The 16,382-nt window shown below is 46.7% G+C and overlaps 1 protein-coding gene and 1 long non-coding RNA gene across 2 annotated transcripts; both read right to left on the bottom strand.

The window, feature by feature from the left end:
• Positions 1 to 10,620: 10,620 nt before the first annotated feature.
• On the bottom strand, positions 10,621 to 12,678 carry LOC139632051 (odorant receptor 131-2-like). The gene has a single exon (XM_071496786.1). The coding sequence runs from the start codon at positions 12,016 to 12,018 to the stop codon at positions 11,092 to 11,094; it is 927 nt and encodes a 308-aa protein (XP_071352887.1). The 5' UTR covers positions 12,019 to 12,678; the 3' UTR covers positions 10,621 to 11,091.
• Positions 12,679 to 13,874: 1,196 nt separating this feature from the next.
• Positions 13,875 to 15,665, bottom strand: LOC139632330 (uncharacterized). Its single transcript, XR_011693544.1, has 3 exons — positions 15,409 to 15,665; positions 15,267 to 15,324; positions 13,875 to 14,327 (listed from the first exon to the last, which is right to left on the bottom strand). It is a non-coding gene; the product is annotated as an uncharacterized lncRNA (long non-coding RNA).
• Between the last annotated feature and the right edge of the window lie 717 nt (positions 15,666 to 16,382).

Raw genomic sequence — 16,382 nt, 5'->3', positions numbered from 1 at the left:
ACATAATTACGAGCCAGTATTGTTCAAGTGATATTTTAATTGGTTGTAAAATAAACTATTTTTCTACTTTTCTAAATACGTCTCTGCCCGTGGTATACGCACCTGTGTAGACCTGTGTATAGTAAATTTAACCATCTAACATCTATCCATCTCATAAACTATCTCCTGGGGCGAAACTCCCCAGGTGGCGTTGTCGGTACACCCTTTCCCACCCCTCCACTCGCCACAATCTTGGCGTTGTCGGCAGGATACCACAGTTAAAGGGGCAGAGACGTATAATTTTTTTTGTCATTTGGATTTATTTTCTTTTCTTTTTTTTGTTTTCACTGAGAGCCAGTATTTGCACAGCATTAGAGCCAAAACAGCAGTGTTCAGTCCAGTGTTCGAGTTTAATGCTATCTTGAGTAGCTTCTTTCAGGCAACATGGAGGAGGAGATGCAGCAGCTCAGGGAGTTGGTGTCGCAGCTTAAGGCGGACAACGAGCGACTCCGTCAGGAGCGTGCTGCTTCCCCGGGGGGCTCCGGTGGGGCCGCTTCGGCCTCCTCTGGCCCAAGTGGTCGTGCCCCTGCTGCTGGTGTCACAGCTGCTGTCGCAGAACGGTTGGTGGTGATTCCGAGAGACCGTAAGTGTCCTATGTTTAATGGTAGGTCAGGCATAGGTATTGTTGAGTGGACAGAGGAGGTTCAGGCATGTGTGCGTGCTCGGCACCTTCCTGTGGCAGAACAGGCATTGTTCATCTTTGATCATTTAGAGGGAGAGGCGAAGGAAGAGATCAAGTTTCGCTCTTCTGAGGAACAGAGAGATCCAGCTCGTATTCTTGCCATCTTAAAGGAGTTCTATGGTTGTAGCCAGTCTTATGTCACCCTACAGCAGGACTTCTTTTCTCGGCATCAACAGGAAGGCGAAACACTGCAGGAATTCTCATTAGCTCTTATGGCTTTAATGGCACAGGTTGAGCGACAGGCACCTGAGGGAGTGCCCAATGCTGATGTTCTTCTTAGAGATCAGTTCATTGAGCATGTCCTTGACTGCTCCCTCCGTCGGGAGCTTAAGCAGTTAGTCCGTCGCCAGCCCACCATCACCCTGTTGGCCCTGCGGACTGAGGCAATTAGATGGGAGAGGGAAGGTCTTCCAGGTGGCACTAGGGGTCGCAGCTCTTCGCTGCCAACAGCTTATGGCCTCCAATATGGAGTGCAGAGCCGTCTTCATCAAGCCCCTCCGGTCACTCCCCAAGAGCCAGGATTGGGAGCAGTGATGGATCTCTTGAAGCGTCAGCAGGAGCAGCTGACCCAGCTTGTCAAAACAGTAGCTTCTCTGCAGGCCCCTCCTTCGTCGGGTCCCGTGTCCCGTTCTGGTCCTGTCATCTGCAGGAGATGTCAACAACCTGGCCATTTTGCCCGTGAGTGTGATGGTGAGCGGGTTCCTCCCCGCAGGCGTGTTAACTCTGGCACTACTTTTCACCCACATACTGTCACGTCTTCTCGTTCTGTCCAGCAGTCGGGAAACTGAAGCCCGCTGAGCTGCCGAGCCACAGCTCAGTTGGGGAGTCCACAGGCTCACAGCCAGGTGCGGCAACCGAGCTGATTGCTCCTTGCCCAAACGTTAATGTGTCTATTGGGGAGATTAGTGTAGAGTGCTTGGTGGATACTGGTTCCATGGTATCCACCATTACTGAAAGTCTCTTTTTGGCCCAGTTTGAACCTTGGGGCCATGACCGCCTTCGCTCCTGTCAGTGGCTACAGCTGCGTGCAGCTAATGGCCTAGCCATTCCGTACATTGGTTACTTGGAGCTTGATGTGGAACTGTGTGGCAAGGTGGTGCCCGGCTGTGGGATTCTTGTGGTGAAAGACCCCCCTGGAGCTTCATCTTCTGTCCCTGGAATCCTGGGTATGAACGTAATCCGCAGATGTTATCAAGAGCTCTTTGGTATGTTCGGATCTTCCTTGTTTGAGTCACCCTCTGTGTCAGGGGCGCCCGGCTCGGTCGTGGCTGCTCTCCAGCAGTGTCATCAATCTTCAGACCAGGTTATCTCGAGCCTCGCTGGTGCCGTAAAGGTCCGAGGCAAGCGGGTGGTGCGTATACCCGGGGGTACGATGAAGCTGGTCACTGGTACCTGCTCAGAACAGTTTGCCACTCAGAGTGTCCTTTTTGAGCCTCCTGAGTCTGGGTTGCCAGCTGGGCTGTTGGCATCCCCATGCATGGTAAAGGTTGTTCGTGGTACTGTGTGTGTTCCAGTTGTGAACGTTGGAGAAGCGGAGGTCCTTCTTTACCCCAGGACTAATCTTGGTGTCTTGAATGCTGCTCAGGTCGTCAGCTTGCCTGCAGGGGTTACTGAGGTGGGGTCAACCGTGGCTACGGTGTCTTCCCAGACAGCCACCCCCTCAGTTCTCGATCGGATCGGGTCATTGGATCTATCGGCCCTAACTGAGCAGGAACAGGCTAGCGTGAGGTCTCTGCTGGACAGGTATGACTCAGTCTTTGCGGCTAGTGAGAGAGATTTGGGGTGCACCAATCTCATCTCACATGATATACCTCTGCTCGATGATGTCCCTGTCCGGCAGAGGTATCGCCGCATCCCTCCCTCGTATCGAGGAAAGCTTGGATGCACTTTCCGGAGCCCGCTGGTTTTCTACCCTTGATCTGGCCAGCGGGTACAATCAGGTGCCAGTGGCTGAGCAGGACCGCTCCAAGACCGCCTTTTGCACTCCCTTTGGTCTCTTTGAGTTCAACCGGATGCCCTTTGGCCTCAGTAACGCCCCGAGCACATTCCAGCGGCTGATGCAGCGGATGTTCGGCAATCAGCAGGGTCAGTCCCTGCTGCTTTACCTCGACGACATTATCATCTTTTCATCTTCTGTTGAGCAACATCTGCAACGGCTGGAAATGGTGCTCGGGCGGCTTCAGAGAGAGGGCCTCAAAGCCAAAGCAGAGAAGTGCGCGTTTTTCCAACAACAAGTGTCATACTTGGGCCATGTCATCTCAAGCCAAGGAGTGGCTACAGACCCTGAGAAAATTGAGGCTGTGGCTAGTTGGCAGCGCCCTCAGCACATCTCAGAGTTGCGTTCCTTCTTGGGTTTCGCTAGCTACTATCGGCGCTTTGTTGATGGCTTTGCCAAGCTGGCCAAGCCCTTGCATCAGCTGGTAGCCAATCTTGCTGGTACCAAGTCACGAAAGGGGTCAGCCCAGGCACTGGGGGCTGCGTGGACATCTCAGTGTGAGGAGAGCTTCAGTGCTCTGAAGACCAAACTGGTCTCCGCCCCAGTACTGGCCTATGCAGACTTTGCATGTCCCTTTATCCTGGAGACTGATGCCAGCCACAGTGGGCTAGGTGCGGTCCTTTCGCAGGAGACGGACAGTGGTGTGAGGCCGGTGGCTTACGCCAGCCGGGGTCTCCGGCCCACTGAGCGCAACATGTCCAACTACAGCTCAATGAAGCTAGAGTTTCTTGCGCTCAAGTGGGCCGTGACGGAGAAGTTCCGGGAGTACTTGTTGGGGCACAAATGTGTCGTGTACACAGACAACAACCCATTGAGCCACCTTCAGTCCGCCAAACTGGGAGCTGCAGAGCATAGGTGGGCTGCTGAGCTTGCTGTCTTCGATCTTGAAATCAAATATCGTTCTGGGCGCAGCAACCGGAACGCAGACGCACTGTCACGACAGTATGTGCCTGTTCCCCATGTTGCTCCTCCATTTTTGCCTGGGACCGTGGTCCCCAGCAGCATTCAGCAAAGTGCACAGTCAGGTCCTGTCGTGTCTGCCATTCAGTCTTTGATCTCCAATCTTCCATCCCACTCTGCATCTGATCTCCACCGTATGCAGGAGGATGATCCTTTGCTGAGGGAAGTGTTGTTTTTTTGGAATCGTGGGTCCCCTCCCACCTCAGTTGAGAGGCGGCAGCTTTCCCAGCCAGCAATTGTACTTTTGCGCCAATGGGACCGGCTGGTCAAGGAAGATGGCGTGCTCTTCCGTTGGGTCTTTCGTCCTGACGGTGGCGAGGAGTTTCTTCAACTGGTCTTGCCTGCTGTGCTCAAGCAGGAAACGCTGCAGCAGCTCCATCAGGAGCATGGTCACCAGGGCATAGAGAGGACCACTGAGTTGGTCCGGCAACGTTGTTACTGGCCAGGGATGTCTTCGGATGTCAAAAACTGGGTCCAGCGGTGCGAGCGCTGCCAAGTTTCCAAAGACTCAGGGCAGGTCCCACATAGTCATATGGGCCACTTGCTTGCATCCCGGCCGAACGAGATCTTGGCCCTCGACTTTACGTTGCTCAAGCCCTCTCGCAATGGACTGGAGAATGTCTTAGTTCTGACCGATGTGTTCAGTAAATTTACAGTGGCTGTTCCCACCCGGGACCAACGGGCCTCAATGGTGGCCCAGGTCTTGGTTTCTGAATGGTTCTACAGGTTTGGTGTCCCAAGTCGCCTGCATTCGGACCAAGGCAGGAGTTTTGAGAGCTCTTTGATCTATCAGCTCCGCGCTCTGTACGGTGTTGCCAAGTCCCGTACTACTCCCTACCATCCAGCGGGAAATGGTCAATGCGAAAGATTTAATCAAACCCTACACAATCTTTTGCGTACCTTGCCAGCTTCCCGGAAACAGGACTGGGCTTCTTGTTTGCCACAGGTGCTCTTTTGCTATAACACTACGCCACATCAGAGCACCGGTGAGTCACCGTTTTATTTGATGTTTGGGCAGGAGCCTCGCCTTCCGGTGGACTTCCTCCTTGGCCGTGTTCAGGATCCAGTGCCTGGTGAGGTACAGGACTGGGTTGCTGAACATCGAGCCAGACTTCGAGTTGCGTTTGAGGGTGCTCGTGGGCGGCTGTTGGCTGCAGCTGGCAGACGCAGAGAGAGACACGACCAACATGTCCGGGTGTCATCTTTGGTGTACTTGAGGGACCATGGTGTGAGAGGCCGTCATAAGATCCAAGACCTCTGGAGCTCCGTGGTCCACCAAGTGGTGAGAGCTCCTGCTGGGGAGGGAGCAGTCTACACCGTGGCCCCTGTGGATGACCTGGATAGGACACGCACTGTGCACCGAGACATGCTGAAGGCGGTGGTCCATCCTGAGGCTGTAGTGGTTCCGCCTCCGGTGCCATCTTCACCAATCTTGCCTCCTTTGGTAGCCTCTGCTGATGACTCCTCCAGCAGTGACCTTTGGGTTCTAGTGTCTGAACCCTCCGTACCATCAACCACTGTGCCACCGCTTGTGGTGAACCCTGATGCTCTTTCTGGCCCGGCTGTGACACCGCCCCAGGCTGCGTCCAGCTCAGTAACACCTGTGGGTCATGTGGATTCATCACTGCCAGCTCCTCCCCCACCTCCAACTGACCAGCCCAGTACCAGCCAACACTCTTTGCGTCGAACCACTCGTCCTACGGCTGGCAGTCATCCAAATGTCCACCATCTTCCTCGGTCGGCTGGCTTTCATGGCCATGCTGCTGACCGACCTAGAGACCCCGTGTCTAATTCTCAAACAGCTGTGTTTAGACCGTGGTGTTGACTAAAATTTTGTCCATCGTCGGGTCGACGATTCAAAAGGTGGGGGTAGATGTGGCCGGAGCACGGCTTACTCCTCCTCACAGTGGGGCGCTGTGTCACCCTGTGGCACTGATTTGTGGGCGGGGAGCGCACCTTTATATATAGGGGCCTGGGTACACCTGGCGCACTCTCTCTCTTCCTGTTCCGCTCGTCCGTGGTGGTGGCTGTAGCCTGGAGTGGCGTGGTGAAGCCGTGTGGCGTGCTGGCACCAGAGCGTCTTCAGCGTTTTGCCATAATAACGCACTCTCTGCCCTTCAGCGCAGTGCAGCGTGCCCAGCATCAGTGCGTCTTTGGCGTGCGCCAGAACGACGCACGCTCTCCTTCGGCGCACGGGTAAGGGGGATTGGCGCACACTGCTGCTTTCTCTCCCACTCACGTGTTGACTGTTTGGTGATATGGCTGTTTCTGCTACAGTGTGGCGGACTGCTGGAGTCACGGGGCTGAACTGCCCTGCTGGGGGCCGGTCGGCGTTGTGGCGCGGTCTCCACGTGGTAAGTCGGCATTGTCCGCCTCTCGTTTCAGCCTGTTATGCTGCTCCCGACTGATTGTTTTGTCCTGCTCTGTTGTCCTAGACCTCTCGGCGCTCTGTAATGCCCTGCTGGTGAGGCCCAGAAACTATTAAAGCCACCATTTCCTGGACCCACTGCTGTTTTGGCTGCGTTGGTCCACCCTGACTGTTTTGGCTCCCTGAAGCCGTTTTGACTCCTCAGCTCTTCTGAGCTGTGGGGAAGCGATGTACTAAGGCTCTTTGCAGAGCTTGTGTCAGGGCCTATTGCTATTTTAAGGATTCTGTTTAGTTCATTAATCAACCTTGAAAAGATTTATTTTGTATTCATTTGTTTAATTTGTTGAACATTATTGATTGTTTGTTGTTTAAGGAACATTATTTACCTTTGTTTGATGGTTTGTTTCGTTGTTTTTAATTACTTAAAGTAGTGTGTGTGTGTGTGTGTGTAAGAGTGTTAGATAGCAATTAAGGGCCAGATTAACTGGGAGGCCAGTTTTATAACTTGCTTTCTTGTCTTTGTGGACAGGTGCGGAGGGCCAGGCGGCGACCCAATTCCTGGTGGTGGTATTTTCTTCACGAACCCCTTGCGGGTGTGTGTGTTTGCAGTGTCACGGGTGTTTTTGGTTAGTTATTCCTCCCCCTTGATTTGATTTTGGGCCACCGTAGCCTCCACAGCCCTGTTCATTCTGCTCTGTGGCCCCAGTACGTAATTACGAGCCAGTATTGTTCAAGTGATATTTTAATTGGTTGTAAAATAAACTATTTTTCTACTTTTCTAAATACGTCTCTGCCCGTGGTATACGCACATGTGTATAGTAAATTTAACCATCTAACATCTATCCATCTCATAAACTATCTCCTGGGGCGAAACTCCCCAGGTGGCGTTGTCGGTACACCCTTTCCCACCCCTCCACTCGCCACACATACACACCCACACAAGTGAAGTCAATACCGGGAGACTGCAAAAAGAGGGCCCCACCACCACAGGTGCCCAGCTCCTAAAACAAACAAAACATAATTAGGGGATTACAACTTCCAACCTAAAATATAAACCATTCAGTGGCCGAATGCTGAAACCTTGACACTGGTTATCAGCAGCTCTCAAAATGGCCTCCTGCCAGTGGTGTAACCAAGGAAAAAAAAATGAAAGTAAACTAAAGAAAATAAACTTAAGAAAACAAGAAACTAATTAATGCTAAATAGTCAACTCAATTAATAAATCAGCACTTAAACCATATATAACGATATACAAATTAAAGTGAAATGAAAGGGTAATCCCACCTTACAAATCATATGTATAACAAAATCAACTACACAAAACTATTTGTTAATAAACAGCTGTGTGACTGCACTCACACAACATAAACCATACCTGAATAAGGCTGCTTGGATGGCAGCTGTATTACTGGAACAAATAATAAATCACAAATAATACAAACAGAAAGAAAAATAAACAACCAGGCTGAAACGTAGATACAAAATTACAAATAAATCAGAACACCACAAATAGAATCCTGCTCACGATCACATTTCTTACCATTCACACTTAAAATGGGCCCAGGTTAAAATAAACACAAAAAAACATTAAACGATTACAGGCCAAACTACTAAGAGGAAAACAGCCAGAGGCAAAGCAGCAGCGTCCTTGCTGTGTGCGCCACGACAGCAGCTGTCGCTCCAATTAGGCTGCGAACGCCAACAGCAGGCCAGTTCCTACAATGCATACAAATCAAATTAAACCGAAATGATAAATAAAATAGAGAACTGATGTCAGAGTAGGCTACATACCAATCGGGCAGCGTGAGCTCTCACCCGCAGGAAGACAAGGGAATCTGCAGGCGCTAGTCTGATACCCCAGTCATTACCTGAAGCGAAAATGTTTGTAAAATGCCACCGGCAGGAAGTTTGCAGCACAATGAAACTGGGGAGGAACCTACCAGCGGCGATCAGCAGAAAGGTCACTGCTCAGCACACGGGAAGCAACAGCCAGGAGATCTATAAAGTCATAAGCAACCAATATAAGCAGCCTCGCAACAAGGACATGCCAAATTGCAAACAATAATGGAGATTCTCTCCTACCTGCGGCAAAGCGGAAGCAAGGTGCGCCGGAAACGAGGCGCGTGCTCTCAGCAGGAACGGAAGAGCACACGAGAGTGACCCACTTTTTATAGTGTGTCCCCTTATGGTGATTGGTGAATGATTACCAAGTGGTCTAACAGAAAGATCCTCTTAAGCCAAAATCTGCTACAACAAATCTTTATTCTTCTATGTATGTATGTGTATATTTATTTATGTGGGCATGATCGTGTCCCGTTCACAAAGGCTGTGGGCTTGTCAAGCAGAGAGGACAGCAGCTTTTCTTACAGGTTTACACATGTACATTGATGATAATCCTGGGATATTTGATGGGTGACTAGCTATAGCAAAAGCATGTTTGCCAAGCCTTCCTTGACTCAGCTTCTACTGTTGTGAGATCAGCTATGATATTGCAGCATATATGCTTGCGCAGATGTATAATGAAAACTAACTAGCAAACTCTCTGCTCCAGTTGCCAGCCTCATCTCACCCTCTCTCTCACCCGCTATGTACACAGCATACACACTGAGCTGTTCCTGAAAGCAGCTGCTCTACTTGTGTAAAGATATTCTGTTTCAAACTTCTCAAACTTACTGTGGATCTTGGACAGAGATGATAAATCAGTGGGATTTGCTCATTTATTTGCTGCTGCTGCCGCTTAATGCACAATTTTAGTAAGAAGTTAGCAGTATTGCTGTGAAATGTAAAGTGTATTTTTCTCAACCACTGAACTACCATATATCTAAGCACAAGCGCAACTATGGCATGCATTGTATTACACCATAGCTACAGGTCAGCTGAGTGAGTCAGAAAGAGTTCAACTTCACTTTGTTTTGACAGGGAGATAAAGTGCTAAAAAGATTCTAAAGAAAGCGTACATTTGAAATGGATACTGGATTGTTTCGGTAGACGTCTTTTAAAATTGTGTAAAACATGTTTTTTCTGCAGACCCCTTCCACACCAGCACATCACTCAGCTTCTCTGCTGTTGCTCCTGGCGGCTCCTGGCAGCATGCTGATCTGAATCTACTGCAGCTAACACACTGACTATGCATGACGAGCTCACACAACACAACGTCAAATAACCCAAAATAGCACTATGAAACAATAACTTTAATGTGACCATATTGTCAGCATCCTTCACACAGGGTAACAGATATAACAGACATTCACCATTTTTTTTTCATTATTTTTGATTATAATCACAGGACTGCTGTGTAATCCACATGTATTTACCATTAGCTTCAGGAAATATTTATTATGCTATTTGATCAATTAACAATTCAGCTGTGTACTACACTGACCACGAAAATATAGACCAGACTAAAACATACCTTTTCAGTTAATATAGATAGTAGCAAATCAAATCTCTCATGAATTCAGGGCCTGTCCAATCTCATGATTCTTCTCCTCCATCTTGCTGCTCTCTGCCTGGACATTTTCACCTTTCTCCTTCCTGCACCAGCTCCAGCTCCTTTGTCAACCGGACACGGTCACACCCACGAAAATGACAGAAACAATAGATACAACGGGTGGAAGGCAAGCTAGGTTGCAGGGACAATACCCTGCTACCACAACAAGTGGGCAGCAAATTACATGATGAATGCAAGCATGCATCAGATCCTTTATATGACAAAGCTGATATGAGAAGGAGGAATGTTGCTTCAACTTCAGTATTGTTCTCATTTCTGTCTATTCTTAGCTTTAACTAGGCAAGCACTGCTTGCCTTGCTTGCTCTGGTGGTGCGCCGCTGCCAGAGACTGTGTCTTATCCTATCTTTGAGGGTCTGGGTTCGAATTTCGTTGCTATGGTAAATGGAAATGGGGATTGGGCAGCTGGATACTATCAGCTACACTAGAAATAAACAATGAGCCACAATGAGCCAAACCCACCAGGAGCCCTGTTCTGCCTGAGGTTTGTGCCTCTTAAAGGAAGTTTTTCCTTGCCACTGTCGCCAAGTGTTTGCTCTCAGTCGGAATTGTGACAGTGACAGTGGCACTGAGGGCCTTCAGGTTTTCCATGACATCCAAGAAAACTGTCTCGTGTGGTTTGACCGTGGCTCCCTGAGCAGCTAATGTTTAGTGAAGTGCATCTGAATCCCCAGGTTCCGGTTCTGGTGATTTTTTTTTTTTTTTTGGAAATTAGCAATTTCAGCAATTTGACAAAATGCATTTTTGTATCTGTGTGTTCCCAGGAGTCTGGACGTGCAACCATCACAGTGAGGACAAACATAAAAGTGGCCCAGTTACATGTGGAGGAAGCACTGAAACAGAAGCACCAAAGATGTTAATCTGTATGAGACCCAATATGTAAAGGTCATGATAGTTTCTGCTGGGCAATGCAGTGGACTGCAGGGCCATGCATGAAATTTTAATTTGTGATTAACATTTTCACATTTATTTTGTGAGAGTAGAAACATGCAATTAATGTTTGTTTTGACAGGTTCTTTTATTGTGAGTAAGCATAAACCCAAAACTCATCCGGAAGACCCTGGAATCTCTAGAACAATAGCAAGATGAACTATAAAAAAAACCTTGCTCTTAAAGGTGAATTCTCTATACAATATGAAGACCCAGATCTTGGAAATGCACTTTGTAACCCAATAAACATTGCTGAGTTGCCTGCAGAAAGGGCCGTTTTGCACATTCTGTGGAATAATGAGTCACAAACGCTTGTCCCATTGATCCTCCATCTCTTCCCTTTGCCAGCATCTTCCCACAGCTACTCTTCAATTATTCAGAGTTATATGCAAAACATTTCAATTTTATTTTTCCCTTTCAATCATTCACACCCAAAAACATGGGAAAAGAAGGCCTTGGTTCCAAAATAATACAGTAATTACCATTTAAGTATTTAGAATGTGATTTACAAACACACAATTATTTCCAATATGTTTTAATGAAATTACAGTTTAAATAAATGATTGCAATGTGAATTTCTGTCAGAAAATAATTAGTCTTAGTCTAGTCAAATAACATTTCTTTTACACAAGCCACTGAAGGCATATTTTTTCAGTGCCTGAGAAAAAAGTTCATCTCTAAGTCCATAAATAAGAGGACTCAGACATCTTGGTGCAAGAAAGAAGATTACGTAATTAATGTACCGGATTGGAGAAAACAACCTTAAATTAATCTGAAGTAGCCAAGTCTCTATGAATGGGCACCACAGCTGGATGAGAAGCAGCAGCAGCTGGAAACCATGAAGAACCACTGTTCTGAGCCCTTTCCATGTTGACTTTTTATCCTCTCCTGATGCAGCTTTGGCCACTTTCATTATTTTAATGTAGGAGACAACAATGATCATAAACATGACCAAGAAGTAGAACTGATATACAGCTGACCTAACATGATCCTGCCATACATGTAAACTAAACAATTCGAATGAACAAACCTGATATTGTTTATAGAAACTAAGAAATGCTGTTGCACAGAACATGGTGAAAATAACAATGCAGGGCACAAAGCTGATGCCATGGATGATGAGAATACAGTGCACAGTGCTGTGTGTGGAGCACAACTCTCCATGGCGCAGGGGCATGCAAATGGCCACATAGCGCTCCAGGCTCATTGCTGTCAGAGTAACTGGTGTGAGTAAAGTGCACAAAAACATAAAAACACAGATAATAATACACAACCAAACTTGCATGGTAAAGCGAAAATAGGTGAAGAGTAGCAGGATATCAGTGAAGAATAACAACACACTATCTGACAGCAATGTAACAGCAAATAAGATGTAACGTGTTGTTGTGTAAAAGCACTCTTTTTTAAAAAAGGTTATGATGAGCAACAAGTCAATGCAGAGAAAAATCATCACCAGGATCTGCACAATAATGACCTCTTTTTTTATCTTTTCAAGCAGTGACTCACCATCAACCAGTGAGTAGTTATCTGCCATCTAGTTTCTAAGCAAACACACACATCAGTCTCTAATACACCTGTCAATAGAAATTTAGATTTTTATTACCAACCGATAAAGAAGAATGTCAAGCTTCTCTGAATACAGAGCTTCACCACACCCTCCGTGTTATTCCAAAGATGAGTGTCTTCTGCTGAGCTCTGTGCAGCCTTCTGAGAGAGTGCTGTGTCTGATGACTTTAAAGACTAGTACATCAAAAAATAACACCAAATGAAACTCCCTGTTCACTACACTGTCGTCATCGTCACTTACTGTTAGCCCCCCTCATTAGCCATGTATTGTTAGTTCTGCAGAGACTGTGAAGTTACCTCAAGAAGTCATGATTTATTTTAATCCCTTGTATGCTGGTATAGGCCCTGAAAAACAGCCTGTACTAGGGAGTACATGTACAATGATGCTGCCCCAAGGTTGGCATGTGGGGAAACAATCTCTAAACTGGTTAAAATCTGCCTCCAGCCAGTTGGTTAGCTAACAGTCTATTCCACAGTCTGCTAAAATTCTGAATGTTCAGATTTGAGTCAGCTAACCTACAGCTTGCACTCCGGTCAGCTGGCCCTTGGACTGCTAGCATCCAGCATGCATCCCTGTTGGGAAACCTTCAGCCCAGGTCGGCTCGCCTCCTACCTGCTTGTCTCCAATCTGCACCCCAGCTTCCTGTCTACTCCTGTCCCTGAGTCGGCTGGCCCCCATCTGATCCTGAACCTGAAAACCTTGAGCAGTCCCCTTTGTTTGGGTCTCACCATTTGCCTGGAGATATGTAGGGGTCAGGGCCCCTGGTAGGAAGCGTGGGTTTTCCCACAGAGACTCAGCTGTCCAGCTCCATTGAGACTCATCTGCCCAAGGCCACAGAGCCTACAATGCCAAGCGACCCAGAGTCTCGGCCGCCAAGCTACCCAGAGCCTGCCTTGTGCCATAACCAATGCCCTATTCCTTTGTTGAGGGTCCCTGCTGACTTCTTGTCTGTTCCGTGTTAGAAGTCCCAGCCAATGTCTCGTCTGTTCCTGAGCCTATTCCTGAGTTGCCCTGATTTCAGGCCTGTTCCCTGAGTCGGCCAACCCAACTGACGTCCTGCCTGCACCGGCTGTGTGTCTGCTGCCTCACTGCTACTGTCAGCTCTAGCTTACTACATAGAGTTAGCAGGCTACTTGAATGTTGGATTTCTTGTCATTGTAAATTCATTTCTGATTTATTTTTTGGTAGAAATATAGTGACAGGTGTCAAATTTATGGAATGTTGCTAGTATTGCGTCAGTAGGACTATCAACAGTTCTTTTCCTCGTCTATTTTTGCTGGGAAACGCGTACATCATGCGTGCCATTGGCCCTAATTATAAATTGTTAATCCTATGGTTGTGTGGTTAATGCTGATGGCACAACAAAAACAAATTGCCCTTACCACAAAAAGCACCATGTTGATCTTGAGACCACAAGTTTGTGCAGGTCAAATTATACCTCACAAACAGGATCAGCTGAGTTGAACACCTGGGAAAGTTTCAAAGTGTTCCAAAAAGGATATAAAAACGTATTTCATATTGCTATAATATGAAATGTAACGGACATACCAGGCCTGGCATTAGTTACAAGCCATTAAAGAGGTTCATAGAGAGGACAAGTAGAGTTACGGACCCAAGAATGTCACCTTTCTTACTCTCCCCACCATCAAGCTGTCAAATTGATAGGAAACAGTGACAAAGGATACTTCTTTCACAAACAGACCGTTTTTAGCACAACGAAGAGATGTACAATCAGACCATAGGTCAAATGGTCAGCTCCAAATAGACACAAGGCAAATTTGGAGTAAACTACCAGAATCTCCATTTCGTAACAATGGGACTTTATTTTTGTGTATGTATGTATGTGTGGTGACGCGAGTGCTAGGGGGAGGAGGACACACACCTCTAGGTTTTATACATTACAACAAATACTGTAATCCGACAACGTCACCCTGGGAATTTCACCCAAGGAATTGCGAACCCTCAACTGATACCAGATATTTCAAAAAGGCATACAGGTTCGTTATACTCAGGAGGCCAGAGACATGGTTCCATCCATCAATAATATTTATTAACAATTTAGTAACATAAGGATGATCATTAAAACACAATTCACTCAGTTGCAGGGTAACTGAAAGCAACTGGAGCTTAGGGGCTTATTAGTGGCAGGGTAGGTCCACGGAAGAAGGATCCCAGGAGAAGTCACCCGAAAGCACACGTGCATACACACCCACACAAGTGAAGTCAATACCGGGAGACTGCAAAAAGAGGGCCCCACCACCACAGGTGCCCAGCTCCTAAAACAAACAAAACATAATTAGGGGATTACAACTTCCAACCTAAAATATAAACCATTCAGTGGCCGAATGCTGAAACCTGGACACTGGTTATCAGCAGCTCTCAAAATGGCCTCCTGCCAGTGGTGTAACCAAGGGAAAAAAAATGAAAGTAAACTAAAGAAAATAAACTTAAGAAAACAAGAAACTAATTAATGGTAAATAGTCAACTCAATTAATAAATCAGCACTTAAACCATATATAACGATATACAAATTAAAGTGAAATGAAAGGGTAATCCCACCTTACAAATCATATGTATAACAAAATCAACTACACAAAACTATTTGTTAATAAACAGCTGTGTGACTGCACTCACACAACATAAACCATACCTGAATAAGGCTGCTTGGATGGCAGCTGTATTACTGGAACAAATAATAAATCACAAATAATACAAACAGAAAGAAAAATAAACAACCAGGCTGAAACATAGATACAAAATTACAAATAAATCAGAACATCGCAAATAGAATCCTGCTCACGATCACATTTCTTACCATTCACACTTAAAACGGGTCCAGGTTAAAATAAACACAAAAAAACATTAAACGATCACAGGCCAAACTACTAAGAGGAAAACAGCCAGACGCAAAGCAGCAGCGTCCTTGCTGTGTGCGCCACGACAGCAGCTGTCGCTCCAATTAGGCTGCGAACGCCAACAGCAGGCCAGTTCCTACAATGCATACAAATCAAATTAAACCGAAATGATAAATAAAATAGAAAACTGATGTCAGAGTAGGCTACATACCAATCGGGCAGCGTGAGCTCTCACCCGCAGGAAGACAAGGGAATCTGCAGGCGCTAGTCTGATACCCCAGTCATTACCTGAAGCCAAACTGTTTGTAAAATGCCACCGGCAGGAAGTTTGCGGCACAATGAAACTGGGGAGGAACCTACCAGCGGCGATCAGCAGAAAGGTCACTGCTCAGCACACGGGAAGCAACAGCCAGGAGATCTATAAAGTCTTAAGCAACCAATATAAGCAGCCTCGCAACAAGGACATGCCAAATTGCAAACAATAATGGAGATTCTCTCCTACCTGCGGCAAAGCGGAAGCAAGGTGCGCCGGAAACGAGGCGCGTGCTCTCAGCAGGAACGGAAGAGCACACGAGAGTGACCCACTTTTTATAGTGTGTCCCCTTATGGTGATTGGTGAATGATTACCAAGTGGTCTAACAGAAAGATCCTCTTAAGCCAAAATCTGCTACAACAAATCTTTATTCTTCTATGTATGTATGTGTATATTTATTTATGTGGGCATGATCGTGTCCCATTGACAAAGGCTGTGGGCTTGTCAAGCAGAGAGGACAGCAGCTTTTCTTACAGGTTTACACATGTGCATTGATGATAATCAATCAATGACTAGCTATAGCAAAAGCATGCTTTCTAAGCCTTCCTTGACTCAGCTTCTACTGTTGTGAGATCAGCTATGATATTGCAGCGTATATGCTTGCGCAGATGGAAACTAACTAGCAAACTCTCTGCTCCAGTTGCCAGCCTCATCTCACCCTCTCTCTCACCTGCTATGTACACAGCATACACACTGAGCTGTTCCTGAAAGCAGCTGCTCTACTTGTGTAAAGATATTCTGTTTCAAACTTCTCACACCCCTTCCACACCAGCACATCACTCAGCTTCTCTGCTGTTGCTCCTGGCAGCATGCTGATCTGAATCTACTGCAGCTAACACACTGACTATGCATGACGAGCTCACACAACACAACGTCAAATAACCTGAAATAGCACTATGAAACAATAACTTTCATGTGACCATATTGTCAGCATCCTTCACACAGGGTAACAGATATTACAGACATACACCTTTTTTTTTTTCATTATTTTGATTATAATCACAGGACTGCTGTGTAATCCACATGTATTTACCGTTAGTTTCAGGAAATATTTATTATGCTGTTTGATCAATTAACAATTCAGCTGTGTACTACACTGACCACGAAAATATAGACCAGACTAAAACATACCTTTTCAGTTAATATAGATAGTAGCAAATCAA

Source organism: Trachinotus anak, unplaced genomic scaffold, assembly GCF_046630095.1.
Source record: "Trachinotus anak isolate AG129_WGS33_773 ecotype Australia unplaced genomic scaffold, CSIRO_AGI_Tana_v1 ptg000014l, whole genome shotgun sequence".
In the NCBI taxonomy this organism is placed as follows: Eukaryota; Metazoa; Chordata; class Actinopteri; order Carangiformes; family Carangidae; genus Trachinotus; species Trachinotus anak.
The sequence above is the reverse complement of the archived record's forward strand: the minus strand, read 5'-3'. Positions and strand labels throughout refer to the sequence as shown.

Coding starts and splice junctions, on each gene's coding strand:
- LOC139632051 (XM_071496786.1), bottom strand. CDS start 12,018: ATGGCAGATAACTACTCACTGGTTGATGGTGAGTCACTGCTTGAAAAG.